The following is a 21,420-nucleotide window of genomic DNA, read 5'->3' as shown; positions in this document are numbered from 1 at the left end:
TCTTCAAATACTTGAAGACAACTATCCATTATCCTGTGTGAAACATCCCCAGTTCCTGCAACCCAATAAAGGCCAAAGGGATAGAAGAGTTTGCTGGCTTTGTCCAGTTTTTGGATGCCGTACCTACCTAACCCAGGTAGGACTGCAAGACTCTGGTCAGTGCTTTCCCATCACTGTTTCACAGCCTAGTCTACCAAAACTTTTATGACCAGAGGTCCTTGCTTCTTAAAACCTATAAACTTAAAAACAAAACAAAATCTGCCTCCTACTTTTCCCTGGCTTGTAGAACATGTCCCCTAAGCTGCCAAGTGTTACTGCATTGAGACAATGATGGTCAAAGTCATATACAGTTTTGTTTTTTTTTATGGAGTTATTTTTCTACTCTGTAGTATAGTTGGGAAGTACTGCTCTCTGTTAAATCTGTCACTCAGCCTGCCTTGGCCATCCAAGTTTACTTGAATAGAATCTGATTTTATCATAGGATCTACAGCTGGAAAGCCCCATAGAGGTCATCTTATACAAATTTCTTGCTTTATAGTTGAGGAAACTGAGGCCCAGAGGGAGGAAGGGTGTGATCCTAGTTTACCCAGATGGAACGGAGCAGAGCAGGGATTCAAACCCAGGTCCTCTGACTCCAAATTCAGTACTCTTCTGCTATACTGGTGGTTTTCAAATGATATACCAAAGCACATTAGTTCTGGCCAGGTGCGCTGCAAATGGCACAGAAATTAAACTTGAGATCATGTGTACATGGATGAGTCTCTTATCTGTGCTGCAATGTGTTGCCATTCTCCCCAGCAAAAAATAAACAGATGAATAAAGAATAATGATAATAATACTTCACCGTGACCAAAGGGTATTTTGAGAACTATGGCTCTATTACATACTGGCTCCTCATCATCAGGGTGGACACAGTTACCCCTTATTTGGGCTACTTCCCAACTATGGGGTACACTACTGACCACTTGGGGATAACAGCACATTTTGAAGATCACAACTCAAATGGAAGGAAGTGGGGGGGGGGCGGGGATCCACACCCAACAGGGGCTGAGAATTTCCTTAGTAACACCAGCCTGGCAGCACATTCTCTTCAAGCCTCATCACTTTTAGTCACCAATAGATTCTAACCTGATAAAATGATATTGTTTCTCTTCTGAGTAAACTACAGAGAATAAAAGACCCATAAAATGAACCATCTTTCCTTCTGAGTTTTGGAAAGTACATCAGTGGAGACAGGAGAACCAGGGGTTGTTTTGGTTCTGCTCCAGGCCTAGCTGGGTAACCTTGAGTAAATGATCTTCCTTCTCTGTGCTATAAAGTGAGGAAATTCAGTGAAGGCCCCTCTCAGCAGCATCGCATTGTGGATCTATGATTTTCCGAGGATGCAAAAAGTGAGCGGATCAGGTGACATTGGACCCCAGGAATCCTAATTCTCTGACCTCTGTACTTTCACCTAAACAATCATTTTGGGGAGTTGTGTAAAACAGAGAGGACACCTGGATTCCTATCATTTCTCTTTTTAACATTAAATAATATATATGTGTAGCTTTCTGGGAAAGAGGTAGGAAATTCAGAGGGAAAAAATCCAATTCTAAATCGGGCCCTTATTTTGTAAACCTACATTTCTAATGAAAGCACAATTCCTTCCAGCTTTGAAGGACCAGGGCCACCTCTTATCTGTGTACTTTAAGCTTCTGCTAACACCTCAGGTTTCCTTGGAGCAGGTGTTCACAGTGATCAGTTCAGATTATCTGCTTGAATGACTAAGTGGGACATTAGAGCCATGACAAGGGGGACAAACTTGGATTTTCAAGGGCAACAATAAAGCCAGAGATGCAAAACAGGCCATGGAACTTACAGGGGGTCCAGGTGGGCCAGGTGGGCCCTTTGGTCCAAGCAAACCACGAGGTCCCTAAAATAGAGAAGGAAAAGATCCGTGTCACGATTCCACTTATGAAGATGTACATTTAGATATCAAGATCTGAAAACTCAGCACCATAAAAACATCTTGCAGAAATGCTGGCTTGGCTGTGAGGTATGTCCTTTATGGAATCCCCTCCTTCCCCCATGCCCTATCAAAATCTTACTCATCTTTCAAAGTCTACATTAAGTTCTACCTCCTTGAAATCTCTAATGGTTTAAACACTCATTGATATCTCTCTTTTCTGAATTCCTTTGGTGGTGATTTTCTATAACATACAATGTAGTATGAGTATATATACACATATGTATGTATGGACATATATATATATACACACACACACACACACACACACATATATATATATATATATATATATATATATATATATATATATATATATATATATATATATATATATATATATATATAATATGATGTTCCAAAAGTCTTAGTACAGTTTTAAACTTTAAAAAAATAAATTATTAAATAGCTTTAAGAACACAAATGAGTTATTAAATAGCTTTAATAACTTCACTTCAGTAAGACTTTCAGGATACTCAGTGTATACATATGCATATGTGTTTACATACACATAAAAATATACATATGCATGTAGGTAAAGCCTTACTGAAGTTTTAAGCTATTAAATAACTAAATATATATATATATATTTGTGCATATATGTATATAGTATTTATGTATATGTGCATATATGGACTTATGAATATGCACACACATGGGTACACTATATAAATACAAACCTATGCCCCTATAGAATATATGTATGTAGTATGTATGTAGAAAGAGAAGACTGAGAGACAGAGGGAAACAGAAAAAGATAGAAGGACAGAGACAGGGACAGAAAGACAGAGAAAGAGACAAAAAAAAAGGGGAGAGACAGAGAAAGAGAGAGATGGAAATGGAGAGAAGGGGAGAGAGCAGTCTGTAGCTGCTCCACATGTCTAGGTTTTTGCTTCTCCAAATAGACTGTAAGCTACTTGAGAGAAGGGCCTAAGGGATGTTATCCCTGCATATCCCCTGGCAACTCACGAAGTAACAAATACATAGCAAGAACTCAATAAATATGCTCAGATTGAAAGTATAATTGGGCTGGTGATAAAAGCAGTGATATCTCAGGCTATGTCTGAGTTCTGGAAACATTTTTAACTGGCTCATTTCATTCTCAGAAGGGAATCAGACCCAGAATAAACTGCCTCACGTGCCAAACAACTGTACCAAGAAAATTCATTGTCACCTCACAAAGTAAAATTCGCACACGCATGTTTTAGATGAGCCATCAAAGATAATGATGAAAACTGGATTCCCATCCATCATAGTGTTCAACTTTACAGATCACCTTTCTTCTGCCTGAGTCTTCAGGTTTAGATGTCTGCTTACCTTGGTGTGCTCTGAAAGCATTCAAGAACTCGCTCTAAAACCGAATCATTTGTAGCTGTTGCTCTGAAATGTGCTGCTGTATGCTGAAGGCCTGTGCTTCTGTTCTAGAGCTAACTCTAAGGCCCACCCAACTATCCTACAACCAGCTTGATATATTCTGAGTTCTACAGCCTATTCAAGAATTTAAAGTCACCACCTGGCCTGGTGGCACATTTATCATGTTTGTTGAATGGAATTGAGCTAAAGATCATATTCTTTTATAGAGAAGCAGTAAGGTAGAATGGATAGAGAGTTGGCCTTTTAAAAGCCAGGAAGACCTGGGTTCAATTCCAGTCTCTGACATATAGGGACAGAAAGACAGAAAGAGAAAGAGACTAGAGAGAGAGAGGGAGACAGAGAAAGAGAGAGATGGAAATGGAGGGAAAGGGAGAGAGCAGTTTGCAGCTGTTCCACATGTCTAGGTTTTTGCTTCTCCAAATAAACATGGGAAGGGCCTAGGCAGTTTCTATCAAATTTTAATTGGCTAGTAATCCATGCATGTGACCAGATCACTTAGCCCATCAGTGCTCTAAGCAAATTGCTAAGACTGTAAGTTGCAGAGAGGGTGCTGACCTGCACTGATAGAAGGACTTTCCCTAACTGAGAATTTCCCTCTATCAATGAATCACGGATCCAGTCTCTATTTCCTATTGTTCAATGGAACTGAGTTGAATGTCACATACTTTTATGGGTGTCTTTAGCCTAAGTAGGTATGCCCTCCCCACTCCCCTGTTCCCCTTGGCCATCCCTCCCCTACATCCTTCCCTTTTTGACAAAGTTCAATAGAAACCACTGGCTTTTCATCCAGGCTATGCTCCCTACCCTATCCTCCTTGGCTGTAAATAGGCCTTCCTTGACATGCCTGATATTGAGGGAAAGGAAAAGAAGAGGGTGAATAAGGAGGATCCCTTAAGGACAGAAGAATATTTGAAAATGTTCAGGATCATTCTTTCAGGTTCTCACAGGGAGGAAGAGAATAAAAACTCACCAAGGAAAACATCATCCAGTTATGCTACACTTCATGGTGAGCCTCTAACTGAGCTGCTTCTCACTAGGGGGTCTCTAGGAAGAGACTGTAGCTCTTGGATCCAAACTCCCTGCCTGATACTTCATATGGCTCACAATGTATAAAGGCTTCTTAGAGATGGTGCTTCCTAAATGTATTTCTGAATCATCATTGTGGAGAATTGTATAAAGATACAGAGCTGAGAAAGACAGTGGGAACCAAACTTTCAAGGCAGAAGACCATGCCACAAAACTTTGGGAAGGAAGGAAACTTTTGGGCTTGGCTGTGTGTTAAAAAGGGTTTAGCTTTTCATCTCACCTTCCTTTCTGTAATTCAGGGACAGAGGCTGTGACAATGTATTAGGTTTACTCCCAGGGCACTTTTAAAGATGGCATCAACAAGTTGTCAAAGGCCCTACCTACTACTCTGAAGAAGGCTCCATCTTGGTCATACATGCATTCTGGGCTTTTATTGGGTGAGAGTCCAAGGGCATGGATTACTAGCCAATTAAAATTTGATAGAAACTGCCTAGGCCCTTTCCATGTTTATTATTGTCATCTAAACGCTTCCTTCATTATTGTAATACCTGGCCCTGTAAATGTTCTAAGAAGTTAATAACCCAGAAGTTATTGCTTAGACATGCGTTAAAGAGATAGCTATGTTGATGAATTCTTTATAGAAGTTAATAGGACATCTAGGGTATAATTTAGCCCCAAATGAATCTATAAACGTCAGCCCCATGTTCTATAAAGTGTTTGCAACATTTCTCATCAATTAATGTCCCCATACACATAGTGCCAAGCTGGCATTTACAACTAAAAAGGGACATTTTAAAAGCACCAGCATGTGAAGAGTAATTAATGCCCTTTTCATTACCAAAGAAATCTGCTTTGGCCCAAATACAGCAGCCTAAGTGAAAAGATCGTAAGATCATCTGGTTGCTCAGGTCACAGGCATGCTGCCAGGGAACTTGCCTTTAGCAAAGGCTTACGATCAGAAAATGTGACAAATTTATATTGGTCGGTCATCACTGCTACTGTGAGCCCTGAGATCCAAAAGGAATTTTGCAGTGGCTCTAGTCTTGTTCCAAAAGGTCAAGGGCCTTCCATTTATTCCTTTATAATCATACTGTGGTTCATCAGAAATACACCTTTCTCTCCTCCCCCCCGCCACCCAGAAGTCCCTGCATTTGTATCTGTATCCTTGGGTAACTTAACAAAGTCTGTGCATTCTCAGTTCCTAGATGGTAAATTCCTTGAGAGCTGTGATTTTATCTCTGTATCCTCAACACCAATCACAGCGTATTATGCACAGTTAGGATTTAATATTTGATGAATTGAAAAAAAATGATTCATTGTTATAATCAAACTAAACATAGTGGCACCTAAATGTTGGACAATAGTCCAACTGCTGAATTACTGATTTCCTGCTGGGATTAATGGACTTACAGGCTCTCCAGGTAGACCTCTGGGTCCGACCTCTCCATCGTCACCCTAGAGGGAAAGAAAAACAAGCAGGTTTGAGAAACACCACCCAGTTCCCTTCTCACCAAATATTAATCATGCAGAAAATCGGTTTCCCTGGAGCAATCAGAGGGCGATCATGCATAAAGAAGATTTTTCTCAGCCTAGAGAAGTACATGGCACATTTGCCAAATTTACTGGCCCTTAGAAATGCTCTAGCAATCCCCTACACTTCATTGTCCCAGATAACAGGAGTTAGCTGGAGGTATTGTGGGAGAAACAAGAGGTATGTAGGGCTGAAGTAACCACAGTAGTTCACAGACCACAGGCTCCAGTGAAGAGGAAATCAGACAGAGAAGTCAACTGAGTCCAATAGATTGGGTTACCTTTATGTATCTCAGATATTAGATGTAGAAAGGAACCATGAGATCATCCAGCTTAACCATAGGAAGCCACATGTCTTCCCACAGCGCTCAAGACAAGCTACTCCAAAACAAGTCCAGATTGGGTTTTCCAACCACATCGTGTAGAAAATGACTTCATTGGTTCAGTGAACTCAAGAATTGCTTCTTAATATTCCTCTTCCCTTTGGTTAACTGCCTTTTAGGCTCACCTAGTTAGTAACTTCCCTCCTTCAGCATCTACTGAAGAAAGGAAGTCTGCGGAGAGAGTATCTACTGTTCGTAAACTTACAACCACTATTTTGGTTCTCTCTTACTCAACCAGAGAAAAGTTATTTTATATCATCCTTTAACCCTTATTCCTTGGAAATCTTTCTGCTCCTCTACTCTGAATTCCCTCCAACACCTAACTCAGATGAGATCATCGCAGGCATGAAGCCCATAAGTCTTTCTGCTGAAATCTTTCAGTTCCAGCACAATCAGGGGCCCCTGTCTCAAAATCTGGCTGTACTGTTCCTTAGACTTGGGCCTCAGCCAATCTGACAGCCAGTAGGGAGAGTACCTTCTGGACACAATGCATTAGCTGAAATGATAAAGTGAGTGGTGCATGCTTGACGCTCCCTCTCATTTGAAAGATCCCCTTTGCCTGCCTCTCACCATCAGCTCCCTTGGCTCCCTCCCTATTCCCTTCTCTCTATTTCTAACCTGATCTGTATCACACATTCTGCCTTAAGTAACACAGTCAATTGCACATCTATTTGGTATTTCATCTTCAATTTTCTTGTCCAGGCTCACCGGGGGATTGATGAGCTAGATGCAGTCAGGGATAAATTAGACAACTTACTCTTTCACCATCATCTCCTGGAGAACCTGGGGGGCCTGAAGGACCAGGATCACCCTGGAAAAGTAAGATCAGAGTCAGACAAGCCTTGTTGAGTTCTCCCAAGAAAATCAATACATTTTTGCTCAGGTTCTCTTGGGTTTGATGTTTAGCTTCTCTCTACTTCCTGCATTTCACATCCAAAGCCGTCTGCAAACATTTTTACTGGTATGCACGATGCTTTAAGAGTTCAGCCACCCCAGATGACCGGGAGAATTACTAGATGGAAAGATTCACTGCCTGAGTGAACATCTAAGTCCTGAAAGGAGAGAATTTGCTAGACGGGCTGTACAGTTAGGACATGCAACAGTTCACAATCTGCATGCATGAAATCTCATGGAAATTCAATCTAAGTCTGACAAAAAATGTTACATGAGTTCTCTCCACACAGAGAGTCAGAGAAATGTAAGCTGACACTCCTGTCTTTAGCCAAAGAGCACAGCCCATATCAAGAACAGCAATCCTTTACACAGACCTGGAACATGAACCAATGAAACAAAATGTGAAACGTTCACTGGTCCAGACTTCCCGATAGATTAGGCTAGGAGTTAAAAAAAAGCAGAGAGATAAGAACTATAATTATAAAAACAGCCCGCTACATTGACATTTCTCTGATGACTACAGATAAATAAAATATTTCAATAACTATCTATTTCTAAAAATAATAAACTAGGATCATGGGATGTTGGACTTGAGAAAGAAGATGATCTATTTGGAGCCTGTAATTAAGGAAACCGAGACCCTGAGAAGGAAAGTGACTTGTCAAAGATTACACGGGTAATTACTGGCCAAGCTGGGATTAGAAGCCAAGCCTTCTAATTCTAGGCTAATATGTATTCCATTTTATAGGAGTTCATAGATTTAGAGTTGCAGTGGAACTCAGATCCATCCCTTTCATCTTACACATGAAGAAACTGAGGCCCAAAGAGCGACTCACTCAAAGTTATACAATGATCAGGTTCTCTGTTGGTATTATTGTTGTTTGTCCTTCATTCATGACATCAGGAAGGTGAGGCCATGACTCGCAAGTGAACCGGATGTAAGAGAGGAAGGGCTGTGCAAGGTCAGGACCCTCACTTTCTTCTCTGGAGCCATCTGGATCCAGTGGCAAGATATGGATCAAGATGACTAGAGATGGCCCCCATCAGGCTCTCTAAACCCAGATTGGCCCCTCATGCCACTACACCTACCTCATGAGGAAGGGAGGGCTTGTGCCAGTGGTATCTCAGTTGTATAGACAAGAAAACTGAGGGTCAGAGAGATGAAATAACTAGCCCAGTATTACCTAACTAGGATGTATCAGAGGTAGGATTTGATTCTATTTGAACAGTATAGAGGTAGTCCAGCTCTCTTCCCAGCACATCAAACTGTCTCGTCAGTCTGCCTAGCACATAAGACAAATACCAAAACTTAGACATCCAAATAAATATTGTCTTCCAAATTACAGTGGTTCCTTTATCCTCAGGAGCCTCTGCCAAGGAACTGTCTTTAGAGACAGTTTATCAAGCATATAAGTTACCAATCCGTTCATACACCATGACACATGGGCTCCAAGTGGGATCTGCCCTCCTTGGCTACTAACTTTGGTCATCAGACTCACCTCTAAATGACTTGGCTTTTTCCCAAAGTTGAACCCACCCTCAAAGCATGAAGTTGTGCAACTATTGAAGACACTGAAAGAACATGCCACAGGGCTCCTTCAGGATGCTCCCCAATTCACAACAAAACTTCTCATTGGTGTGAGAAGGGATAGCAAGAGAAAGGAAGAGAAAAAAAATTCAGGATAATCTAAATGTTGAAAAATCCAGCTCCCAAAGCTACTCTCCGATCACCCTTTTCTTCAGATAATTCAAACAACAAGTAGTCATTAGGCAGCTATAGAGTCCAGGGGCTAAATACTGACCTTATTTGGGAATAGATGGGCTTGGAGAACAACTTCTCCGTTCTCTTCTAGTGTTTTCTTTACTATTCAAAGGCAATTACAGCTCCCTCTAATGTGTACAGCCACTGAGGCACCATCCTGAACTTGCCAAAATCTCCTATTCTGTGGTGTGGTTTAGGTTGGATTTTTATTTTATTCATCTTTCTCTTTTGTGTGCTTAAACAGTAGCCTTTTGGATTATCTCAAGGTGACTGAGGACATCACTAAAACACTGAAGTAAATTTCTAAAATAAAAATTTTTTTCTTCTCCTTTTAATTCAATTTCAAAATGATTTGGCTTGGCTTAATTACGAACTACTGGTTTAAAAATCTACTTATTAATAATAATAGCTAGCATTAATATAGCTCTTTAAAGTTTGCAAAGTGCTTTGCAAATTTCATCTCATTTTATCCTTCCAATAATCCTTAAAGGTGGGTGCCATTATTATCCCCATTTATTTGGGGGATGGTTGAAGAAGGAGCTGATTTTCTACCAACAAAGAAGTCACTTAAGTATCTTTTCATTTCTTCTTCCTTCTGTCATTGCTAGTTTCTCTCATTTCTCCTTCATCATTCTGGGAGGCTAGAAACACAATACAAGGTTCAAAGAACATCTTCATTGATGTCGTTCAGTTATCCCCTTAGAGGTCTGGGCCATTATTCCTGTACATGAACAAAGTTTCCTACCTTCCACTTGAGGACAATGAGACATTCCCAGGAAACATCCATGGCTGTCAAGGCTCACTATGGGATTTCTCTGTTAACTATTTTAGGCACATGGTGATTACATTTTCAATGCTTACCCTATGTCCTTTCTCTCCAGGCAAACCAGCCAACCCATCAAAACCACGGTCACCCTAAAACGAAAAGAACAAAGAAAGTCAGTTCAGATTCTCCATCACCTGAGCACCATCTCTCCTTCATTCTCCAGACATTATTGGGACATCAGGTTCAATTCTTCCCTTTACTTCAGACAGTATACAGAACTATATAAGCAATGCTTCAGTGCAAGGACATGCATCCAATGTGCAGCCTAATAATGAATAAACAGGGTCCAGTTTTCTTCTCCTACCCCATGACCTACCTAGTCTCTTTTCCCTACTTCCTTCACTAGGCTGTAATGCATCCCATGTTAGGCCAGGGGAAGGAGAAACCGGGCACCTTTTCAAGACTCAAGAGCATTCTAAACCTGGAGAAATCTTGGTAGATAGTTTAATCTAGTAGTTTTCAAATTGTATACCCAAAGGTCCCTCGGATGCTTTCAGAGGGTCTGTTAGGTCTAATCTATTTTTATGATAATACTAAGAAGTTACTTGCCTATTAAAATATTCCTCCTTTTCTAACTACAAATCTGTGTGAGGCTGGATTTTCTTCATATACTTCAATCAAAACAACATATCATAACAGATTGAATGTAGAGGCAGATATGAAAGTCCAGCTATCATTTATTAAGCCAGATATTAAAGATTTTCAAAATTCTCATTAATTTTTGTTTTGGTTTGGTAAATATATTCTTTGGAAAACATTATCTTTAATAATATTTATGTTAACATGTTTATTATATGTTATTATATTTATTTGTATTATGTGATCATGTATTTATTACATATTTATTTTATTATATGGTATATTAAGAATAGATTGAGAGCAGGCAAAAGCAGAGTTTCTGCTCTACGTGAATCTGTGGAGAACATTGACACTGAGGGAAATGAAAAACCCCCTGAACCAAAGTAACGGTTGGTACAATCCTTGCTGAAATGGAATGACGGATGTGATGGACTAACTGAGGAACAGAAGAAACATGTTTGGTTTACTGACAGGACAGTAAAATATTTGGGACACAAGAGACATTGGAAAGCAGTAGCCTATAACCCCTGTACTAGGAGAACTTACACGTCAGCTGCAGCTGCAAGCCGCATTGTTGTTATATCTGGTCCATATGTTTCATTTTAAACATGGAAAAACTTGAGTCTCAGGTGGCTTGCTCAAGTCATCCAGTGAGTGAGCAATAAAGACGAGAATAAAATTCAGATTTATTTCTGAATTCTCAATCCGCTGCCTTTCTCACTATACCACACTGCCTCTTGGAGTGTTGGGACTGGGATGAACCTCAGTGTGTGCTCAGTAACAACTGGGGAGGAAGTGAAATGTGAAATATCATGAGCCCCAAAACTTTAAATAAAAATGTTAAAAAATTGAAAAAAAAACAAACCTAGAGAGAAGAGAGTATCAAGGAGAAGGGATTGGCAGGGTAGAGAAGTCAAGAAAGATAAGTACTGAGAAAAGATCATCGGATCAGTCAATAAGAGATCACTGGGAATTTTTGTAAAAGTGGTTGTGTTTAAAGGATGAGGTTGGAAATCAGATTGTAGAGACTTAAAAGAGTGAAAAGGGAAGTAGAAATATTTCTCTCTGCACAGAAGAGGTCACCGCTCCCCCTCCCTCTTAGCTTTCTTTCCTCAGTGTGTCTAGTTCCACCTCTCTTAGCTGCTTGTTGGACTCATTGTCACTGGAGCAGTCTCTCTGATAACATTATTATGGGGTTGGGGGGTGAGGGTGGGAGGAGTATGCCACCCCTTGGCTCAAATCCTTCTCCCCTTGGCTGCTCCTCCAGTTATGGACTGAAAGGTCTAGCTCCTCAAACTAGATCCTCAAATACCTAAATCCAGAGGTGCGTCTAATTCTTCCCACCAATTCTAATACCTTGCTGCTTTTGCGCCTAGTTTATGTCTTTGATTGCTTAATTGATTCAATAAAAAAAAATGTCTAGGAATTGTTAAAACAAAAAAGAAATAACATGAGCCAAGTTCATAGAGTCCATTTCAATATTCTGCATTATTCATGCAAATATATATATTATATATATATATATATATACATATGTATATATATTCTATCCCTAAAGCCCCAAAGCAACCTCTACCAGTGTAGGACTTTATAGGATTTTTTCTCTGGAGTTAATCCATTCAGGTTAGACTCCTTTCTTAAAAGCATGTCAAGTACCACTTCCTACATGAAGCCTTTCTTGAGCAATCCAGTTATTAGTACTCTCCACCCTCAAAGTATTTTGTATTATTTGGTATGTATTTTTATATTTTGCATTTATTTATTGACTCAGCACATATTGTAACTGCCCACAGACCTTAGCAGAATGTAAACTCCTTGAGAGCAGGGGATGTATTTGGAGGGAGAGAAGGGGTTTTTGGACTCTCACAGCCTAACAAAATACCTTGTACATAGCAGTCATTCAATATATGTCTTTTAAATTGAATTAAGTTGAACTGAATGCATCTACAACTTCCACACTACTGGTTTTAGGTAGCAGTTATAGAAAGTCTATTTAATGACTCTCTTTCGGATATATTAACTTTCAACTAATTCCAATGCTTCAAGCTGTCAGAAATACATCTATGTATGCATACCCATAGATAATAAAGTTCTTAAATGCTTTTTTATTATGAAAATGAAAATGATGATGGTGAAGTCCCTAGCCATGATTTGAAAGCACTGATTAATTCTATCAAATGGCATTTCTAAGATAGGAAATATGACAGAACCACAGAGATTTAGAAAGGACTTGAGAGATGATATAGTTCAATTCCCTGACCGATGCATGAAGCCCTTTCTACAATAGCCTCCCCTAAAGTAGCATTTGGAATGCATTTTTGGGATGCACTTGTCATGTATTAGGGTATGTTATAGTCTTTTATATTTGTGTCTTGTTTCTTTACTACCTTGGAGGTCCTATGAGCTCTTCTTATCTAAACTCTGTATCTCCCCCTCGGACTAGCCAATGATACAGCAGATGCTTAAAATATAACTAAGTCCCTATTAGAGAACAATTAATTCCCCTGAAATAGTCACATGTATTTGAATTCACACTAAAATAAGTTATAATTAAATAAAATATGGTCATCAATTCTGCCCAATGGAAACATACAGTGAGAATACAAATAGACAACTTCAGTCAGTATGTTCTTTGTACAAATCAGAACCCATTAGCCAGCCTCTGTATGAACACCTCTAGATTAATTTTTTATAAGCACAATAGCCTAGAGGTTGTTTCATACCAGATTAACTGGCTAGGGAAGGAAAATCATGAGTGATTAAAGGGTTCTGCCTACCAGCTAACCCTAGAAGAGCTGCTTCCCCATCCAGCAAAGAAGATACCCCTCACTGGCATTCAGCTGAGGTCTAAAAATTCAGCCAGAATTCTTACGAGAAAACAAAGGTTTCCTCTGAATCAGCTGAATGGCAGAGATACCATAAGACCACCGCTTACCAGTAACATCTTCTTCTGCGCTAGGGTAGAGGAAAACAAGGCTAAAATCAAGATCGTTTCAGAGGCATGGCAGAAAGAAGAAACAAAAGCCTTATGGCTATTAACTGAAGGCTTGAGAATGATGCTTTTGTGTCTTCTCTTGAGTTCCTAGAATGCATTTACTTAAAACTAATATAGTTAGATCTCTCTCTCTTCCCACCCACACGTATTCCTCCGTTAAATGTGATGGACCCTCAATAAGGTTTTAGAGGTTAAAGGGACCAAGAAATAATGTTGTCTAACTCCCTCATTTGACAAAAAAAAAGACTGAGTTCTAAAGAAATTAAGTCAGTCAATGAACACTCATTAAGGGCTTGCTACGTGCCAGAAGTGTCTGGCTAATGCAGGGGATACTTAGAAAGGCACAAACATTCTCCCTACCCTCAAGGAGCTCACATTCTAACAGAGGAGATAACATGTGAATAATTTGGTTATATATGAGATAGGTGTGTGTGTATATATACATATATATACTTACATATGTACATATACGTATTGTGTACACACATAAGTATATAAAGGTATGTCTACATAGGCACTTATACATATATAGGTGTATTCAGGAATATATATATACACGATACACTCATAGGCATATATAAGTATTTATATACATACTTGTAGATATGTAATATATATGTACACATACATATGTGTATATATACATGTAAATATTCTTCCTTTGCAACATACAAGAGGTCATATGTCTCATGATCTGAAGAGAACATATTATGTTTCCCCTGGCACATTACACTATGACCTCTGGGGCAATATCTAGGGAATTTCCCAGCATCTTTAAGTAAAGCTGAGACACTTTCTAGGGTGTAGCTTTTCTCATGGTTGTTTTGAAGAAATTTTAATCTGTACGTTCGTGTGTGTGTTTTTCTCAGTTGAGATTGCAACCTCCTCATGCTCAACACCCACATGGAGAGAAATCAGACTTGTCTTTTTGAATAATAATGCCAACTGTTCCTTTCTGTAATAGAAGATACCCAACAGATCATGTGCCTTCCCTTTTACACCCAATGGAGTAATGTGGGCAGATAGAACTCTCTTCTCCTTCTGTGCTAAGGTACTATGTAAGATGCTCCCACAAGATCAAATACCAAGCAGAAATTATTAAGAAGAAACACAGACCTTAGGTCCAGTTTGTCCAGGCATTCCTCTAGCACCATCACTCCCAGCTCGTCCCTGGAATAGAACAGGAGAAAAGTCAAACACAAAAGGGAGAAGGACCATTTAAGACATTTAATAGGCAATTTGTAATCAATTTCTGTGGAGGTAAAGTCAAAACACTTACATAGGACTTGTAGGCTGACAGTGTGTCCCCATGGGGAGAGCACAAGGCTAGCGATTATGACACAGAAGTTCTAACCTCTGCCACAAATGCACAGTATGAATTTAGATGATTTAGTTTTTTGAGGGACTCAGTTTCCTCATGAGTTAAAGGGAGCTAACAACAAATGGCCTAGTAGATACAAAAGCAATTTTGAAAAAAAAAAGTGCACTTTATTTATGAGAAATTGTTACATTTCTTTGTGAAAAATCATCAGTAGCTCTCTCTCAGCAACATTGATTCTATGGTGCGGGGGTTGGGGAAGTTTCAAATCACAGAACACAGAATTTTTTAGTTGAAAGTAACTTTAGTTGAATTTTCATTTTGTAGATGGGGAACTTGAGACCCAGAAAAGTGAAGTTACATATTCAAGATCATATAGCTTGTTAGTGCAAGGGCCAGGATTAGAACTCACTTTTCCTGTCTTCCAGATCAGTAATCTTTTCACTCACCACATGACCACTCTCAAATCAATTATTTCTCACTATCATCACTTTCAAGGTCTAAAACATGGCTTAGGTTTCCAGTGAATCCCATTTGGCTAGTGGTTAATAATAATATCATAACATATATATATATATAGCACTAAGGTTTGCAGAGCTCTTTACATACACCATCTAATTTGGTCATTATATTTTATAATATTAATATGACAAAAAATAGAGAAATCGCCTGAGTTATGTTACCTTACTGACTTCATAAATGGGTGCATAGAGTCATCTTAATAGCCAAGGAGTGAACCAATCTATCAGTCAGCCATTGACTTAGAAATGCTGTCATTCTGGTTTTCCAGCATGACTGCTGATTAAACCAGGCTGTTCTAAATTTTGATTGTTCCAAGAAAAAGACCAGGCCAGACACTAGATGTGGTCAAAATGTGGGCTGATAAAGCATAGAAGTCTAATTTAATAGAGAAAATGGTAAGAGAATCATTTGTTGGCTTTCAAAGTATTCATTTTGCTAAATTCGCCAAGGAAAGAGAGTTATGTTAACCTATGTATTTTTTTTAATTAAGCCGAAATTGCAAAGAGCTGAGATCTAGACAGTGGAAAATTCGACTTCCTAACTCTCCTTTGGTGCCCCACATCCCTGGGTGCCCCTAGAAACAAGACAACAGGAAGGCAGGATAGCCAAGAAAGGAAAGAGTCAGGAGTCAGTTCTTTGTACTTGCCCCCATTAAAGGCTACTGAAAAAGTTATCATTTTCAAAAGGTGACAGTCATAGTTCTAAGTCCAGATTTGCTTCTTAGCAAACACAGAACTGAACCAGGGAAAATACTGGGTTCTCTCATTTCTAAGCACTTGTACGAATCGAGGGCAATTAGTCACAAATGCTCGTTCAATTTCACAACATGATGCTGCTTCTGAAAATTTTTCAGATGCCTTTGTAAAACTATAATGACTTACCATCTTCTAGGTCTCATTAGCAGAGAGACCCTGTAAGCAGCCTTAAAGAACAGGCTACAAAGTAGCCTTTCTTCCATGATGCTGAGAGAAAAAACATTCTCTAAGAATTCATGCATCATTGTCATTTCACTGATTTAAAACAATCACCAAAAAAAACAGCAAAAAAGGCAAAAAAAACCCTCTAATCCTACAGAAACCACCGCCACGGGACATGATCACATCGCCTATGTATTTTCCCTCCTTTTCTACCTTTTGGCCCCTGTAGTGGGAAGACTGTCAGTTTATTTCCAGTAAATGTGGGGAGAAACATTTACATACAGTAAAACATGAAATAATCAGAATTTGTTTCTGCTTTTCACTTTTAGGAGAAACTGGCAAATGATGAGGAAAAGAAATCTACCCAAGATTTAATTAAAGACAAAAGAAATTCCACAGGATGCCCTGTGTTATAAGATAATGGGTTGGTTAGGTCCAACCTCCTACATCTTTTATAACTATTGTACCATTATCTAAATTCACCCCAAGGCCCTGTTAAGATTTTCAGTTATTAAAAGAAGATTGAATCATATTCAAGATATTCTATACATTGTAAGAAACAAATTAATTATTATATGTAAAATATCTTGCAAAATCTTAAAGCACTATATAAAAGTCATTTGTTGTTATTATTTTCTTTCTTATTTAGGCATGAAACTATACCAATTCGTTTAAGAGATTTTACAATGAGGTTTAAACTAAACAGATTTTTTGATTACTCTTCCATTAATCAGAAACTCCATTTAATCAGAAGACTATACCTTGAGTATTCTGCATAAATGAGGGCTTACTAATGTGGATGGAATTACTATTTTAATTTGAGTATGCATGGCCCATTCAGCAGTCCTAATTTTGTGTTAAAAAGAAAATGAATCAGAGTAAGCCTTGGCAATTGAATTTAAACCCCAAATTCTCAGCTTCATTAAAAGGGAAGCAGCCCAGAGGATTGAGACCCAGTATTCTACTATTCTCCCAAATTGGGGCTAGTGCTGGGAGAGTCCTAAAAATAGGGAGTTTTCTGGAGGTCTGGCCATTATAATACCAATGGCAGAGGCCCATGTGATAAAGATGGGCTGGACCTGCCACCTCCCTGGGAAATCTTCCAAAAAACAGTAGGAAAGGCCATTTGTACACATTAGTGGGAATTGCAAAGAAATACCCCATCTGGAATAAGACAAACAGGAAGAAGGACATGGTTTTCTGGGGTTTTTACATGGGTGGCCCTCCCCATATGTGACAGCATTGGCTCTAATTCAAGTTAGGTTTAGTTTCCTAAAGAATAAGTCATTCTCCGTTACGGTGAGTCATTGCTCCTAAAATTTGTATCAGATAACTGAACCATGGTGTTGAGATGCCCAAGTGACCATGAAAACACTTACCCTTCTCCCAGGCTTTCCTGCTGGTCCAGGTGGGCCTTGGACACCACGAGGACCCTATCACAAACAGAAGAGGAGAGAAAACAGAGAGTTGGTGAAATATACAATATCTTTAGGGATAAGAGAGGATTGCTCATGACTATAACCTATGACAAACACAGAGAGATGTTTGGCTGTTTAATCTCCCAGCCTCTAAACAAATGGACAGGGCTGGGACCTAGTGAAGGGATCTGCTCTACAGAGGGCTGGGAAACAGAAGGAGGAGAAACAGAATGTATAAAACATGTAAACGTGTTTAAAACTGCTTGTTCCATCTCCAGATGTCAAAGTTATTTTTGATAAACTTCCAGCATTGCATAAGGCAGCCACAATGTTATCTAATTTCCCCAAAGAGAAGCAGCTAATGGGTCATGTCACCATATTAGCAGTTGTAGTGTTCAGTATTTTAGAGGCAGCTCCTGGCAAAAAGGGATTATTTTCATACATACCTGAGGTCCCATATCTCCTGTCTCTCCCTTTAAACCACCGCTCCCAGGAGGACCCTAAGGAAACACATTCCAGTTACACCCCAGTGGCAGACAGGGAAACAATATCAAGAAATGCTTTGATAAGGGGAGGGGTGGTGGAAGGAACAGTGAAGATCTGCTACGTAGGGGCTGGATCCATTTTATTACAGTTTATGCAGTGGGAGCACTGGATCATGAGAGTAGAGACTTCCTTCTGGCTAATGTTCTTGACGGAATTAGGGGACAGGACTGTCCACAAGGTACAGAAAAAGGAAGTTCTTTATACCAAATCACAGAATCATGAAATAGCTTTCATACCTACTTCTCTTTGAGGAGGGCTAAAGAGGGAATTGACAGTTCTGGTAGGGTTTGAACCAAGTGACCTCTGAGGTTCATTCCAACAGTAAGATTCCATGATTCCCATAGCTCACCCTTGTAAGATCAATGGGGAATAAAATCTTCCCAGCCCATCAATAGGCCTCATGTGGAGCCCATTAAGGGAAGTTTGCTTGTTGGTAGGAAGGCTTACACATCTTTTGTTAATTTGTGATTAGGCACTGAGCCTAAAGGGTATATATTCTGATAGGTGAGCTTTGCTTTGGGGGAGAAAGATGTTGTGATTCCTCAGTCGAGACTGAGGGGCTGTATGTTCAGAACCCTCGGACTCCTCAGAAGTAAAGGCTCTCTTGATTCAGTGGAGGATGTAAAGCTTTGATTCGGGCAGTAGAACCCTGTCTGTTGGTCTTTATTTCTCTTACCTGTATTTCCTGTGTTTATATTTTATGTGATTAAAAAAGAAAGATTGTTGACCCCAGAAATAGCTATCTTTCCTTAGTAAAGCAGATAAAAGGACCTGCACTAGCAGCCATCCTGGGTATGCCAGTGTGGTTGCCCCTACAACCCTCTGCTACTCAGTGATTCACTCTTGCCCTCACCAACTCTTGGTAAGGTACTATGAATTAAAGAGTTAGGCTTAAGGTGTGAGCTCTCCAAAAGGCATTTGCCATTTTTAAAAAGGGAGAGGAAAGGGAACCTATCCCATATCTAACCTATCCCATCTTACCTCCCTATACTCTCTCCAACTTCCACCTAAATATTCCTGCAACCAGAGACTTTGGAAGGTGTGTTTCTCCCTTCCACCTCCCCTCTATGTCTCGAGGTGGGCCACTGCTACTGTGATTCAGCTGGGCCACAACATAGTGATTTTTGGAAACATAGGGCAACTTATAGTTGGCTACCAACCCTCAGAATCTCCCCCTTACCAGTGGAGCCCTTGATCCCACTCAGAAGACAGTTAATTGAGTGACTTAGCATGGCACCTCTGAAATGTTGCTAATCTCATACATAAAATATAGAATTAGATGTAATTTCTGGTTCATAGATGGCCCTACTATATTACTGTTATCATAGTTGAGCTCAAAGTTTCATGAAAGGGACCTATTCCATAAGCCAACTGCTGAATCCCAATGGCAATATCCTTACATCTGCCTTACTATCAACTTACCACCGGACCTGGTCTCCCGGTAAGACCCATTGGGCCTGCTGGTCCCCTTAGTGCCAACTGCAAAAGAAAGAAGAAAAAACTGTCAAAAGCTCCTGATGGGCACATTTAATGGGGCATGGAAAAGTATCTGGTGGAGGAGCTGAGGAGTGTAGCAGGTTCCTCCAAAGCCCCTTCCAATGATCATTTTCATTTGAAGAGGAGCAGCCTCTAAAGTTTAAGACAGGGCTTTTAAAGGTGGGGGGGGGGGGAAGACTGGAGGTACTCATGGGAAACTTTCAGATCTACTACTTACCTTGAGGCACTGGCAGGGCCAGTTCTAAGAAAGACTGGGCAAAGAATCCAGTTGAATTGAACAGCTCCCTGTCTCCCCCACCTCAACACACCTTATTCTCTCCTGTTCTAGTTATTTCCTCTGCCTGGAATGCCTTCCTTTCCCCTCTCTACTTGTTAAATCGTACTTATTCTTCAAATCCCAAATCCAACATCAGCTTCACAAAGCCTTCCCTGATTCCCCTAGTTACTGATGAACAATCTTCACTCTGGGACCTTATGGAGCCTTTTGGTTCTCAGCACCCTAATACACCTATCATCTAACTGATGTATATTACAGTTATCTGTGTTGGTGTGTCTTATTCTCCTACCAGACTGTCAGTTCAATGAAGGTAAGGGCCATATCTTAGCTAAACTTTGGAATTCCTTCCTTATTCTGCAGACAGCAGGCATTTTAGAAATATTTGTTATTGGTTTTCAAAGCTCCCAGTATCCTATTTTCTACACAAATTCTATGACTCTTTTTTACTTCAAATAGTGCTTAACATCTTCCCATTCCTTTCCATAATTCTGGTGTCAAAAACTTGCTCTCCAGGAGGGCTCTGATCTCTATTACTTACACCTGAATTAATTAATTAATTAACCTGAATGTCAGTTATGGTGTTCTCTCTCCCAAAGGGATTTGCATTTGAAGCTTATTCTCTTTTGGGGAATGCAAAACTTTCTCTCCCCATTAAAGGGACTCCAGATCTGAGACAAAAGATGAGAGAGGGGAGAGGAAGAAGACAGAGAGAGAAAGAGAGAAAGTCTAGGTCTTTCTGGTGTTTCTAGAAGCACATCACACACAGAAGAGTACTCACTACCAATGTGCAAGAACAGCCCTGACTATGTGGTGTAATGGAAAGAGCATTAGATTTAGAGTGAACAAATGTGGTTTTAATCAGAGCTTTGCTACTTTCCTACCTGTGTGTCACCCTCAGTAAGTCACTTCCTCTCTCTGATCTTCATCTTCCTTACTCTACAATAAAGAGATTAGACTAGGTATCTATGGTTCCATATAGCTCTAACTCTATGACCTTATGACTCTATCCCATTGGCAGGAAGGTTACCTTTATACAGATCCTTAAAGTCTGCCACTAATCGCTTCCTTCAATTTCCCACCTCTGGGTCATTCTGAATTTGAGCTTCCTAACTGGGTTTTAAGGAACACTTCACAGACTACCTCCAGAAAATACAACCTGCCTCACCTGGGCACAGACCCATCATTTTTCCCCAGGATGCCATTTCTATTTAGGAAGGTTTTTGCTTTTCTTTTAACCATCCCCATAAGCACATCACTAATTCGGCTTAAACTTTAAAAAAATACACAGATTAAAAATCAATATAGGCAGCACCAAGTCCATAAATCCCTTCCTAGGTAATGGAAGCTGCCACGTCGTATATTACATCAGTTGGACAATTTGTTCCATAGCAACCACTTGATACTTAAAATGTCCTGTAATTATCCATGCGCTCCAATAATTAACATCTACTCAGGGCTGCACTCAGAGCACCATAAATATTGCACAAACACTGGATTATTTAGAGCCTTCTTTATGACGTCCCATTAAGGGAGCCGCTCTGAAGGATCACC

General features: G+C 39.7%; 1 protein-coding gene across 2 annotated transcripts in view; it reads right to left on the bottom strand.

Moving 5' to 3' along the window:
- COL5A1 (collagen type V alpha 1 chain) overlaps window positions 1–21,420 on the bottom strand; it is a 316,543-nt gene that overhangs the window by 99,473 nt on the left and 195,650 nt on the right. For both annotated transcript variants that reach the window (XM_036749195.1, XM_036749196.1), the window contains exons 14-21: window positions 19,518–19,574; window positions 17,996–18,049; window positions 17,511–17,564; window positions 14,491–14,544; window positions 9,836–9,889; window positions 7,076–7,129; window positions 5,816–5,860; window positions 1,859–1,912 (exon numbers count right to left, since the gene is read on the bottom strand). In XM_036749195.1, the coding sequence (XP_036605090.1) occupies window positions 1,859–1,912; window positions 5,816–5,860; window positions 7,076–7,129; window positions 9,836–9,889; window positions 14,491–14,544; window positions 17,511–17,564; window positions 17,996–18,049; window positions 19,518–19,574 (426 nt within the window). The remainder of the gene's footprint in view (window positions 1–1,858; window positions 1,913–5,815; window positions 5,861–7,075; window positions 7,130–9,835; window positions 9,890–14,490; window positions 14,545–17,510; window positions 17,565–17,995; window positions 18,050–19,517; window positions 19,575–21,420) is intronic.

Source organism: Trichosurus vulpecula, chromosome 3 (assembly GCF_011100635.1).
Source record: "Trichosurus vulpecula isolate mTriVul1 chromosome 3, mTriVul1.pri, whole genome shotgun sequence".
NCBI classification, from domain to species: domain Eukaryota; kingdom Metazoa; phylum Chordata; class Mammalia; order Diprotodontia; family Phalangeridae; genus Trichosurus; species Trichosurus vulpecula.
This window is presented reverse-complemented; position numbering and strand designations above follow the sequence as displayed.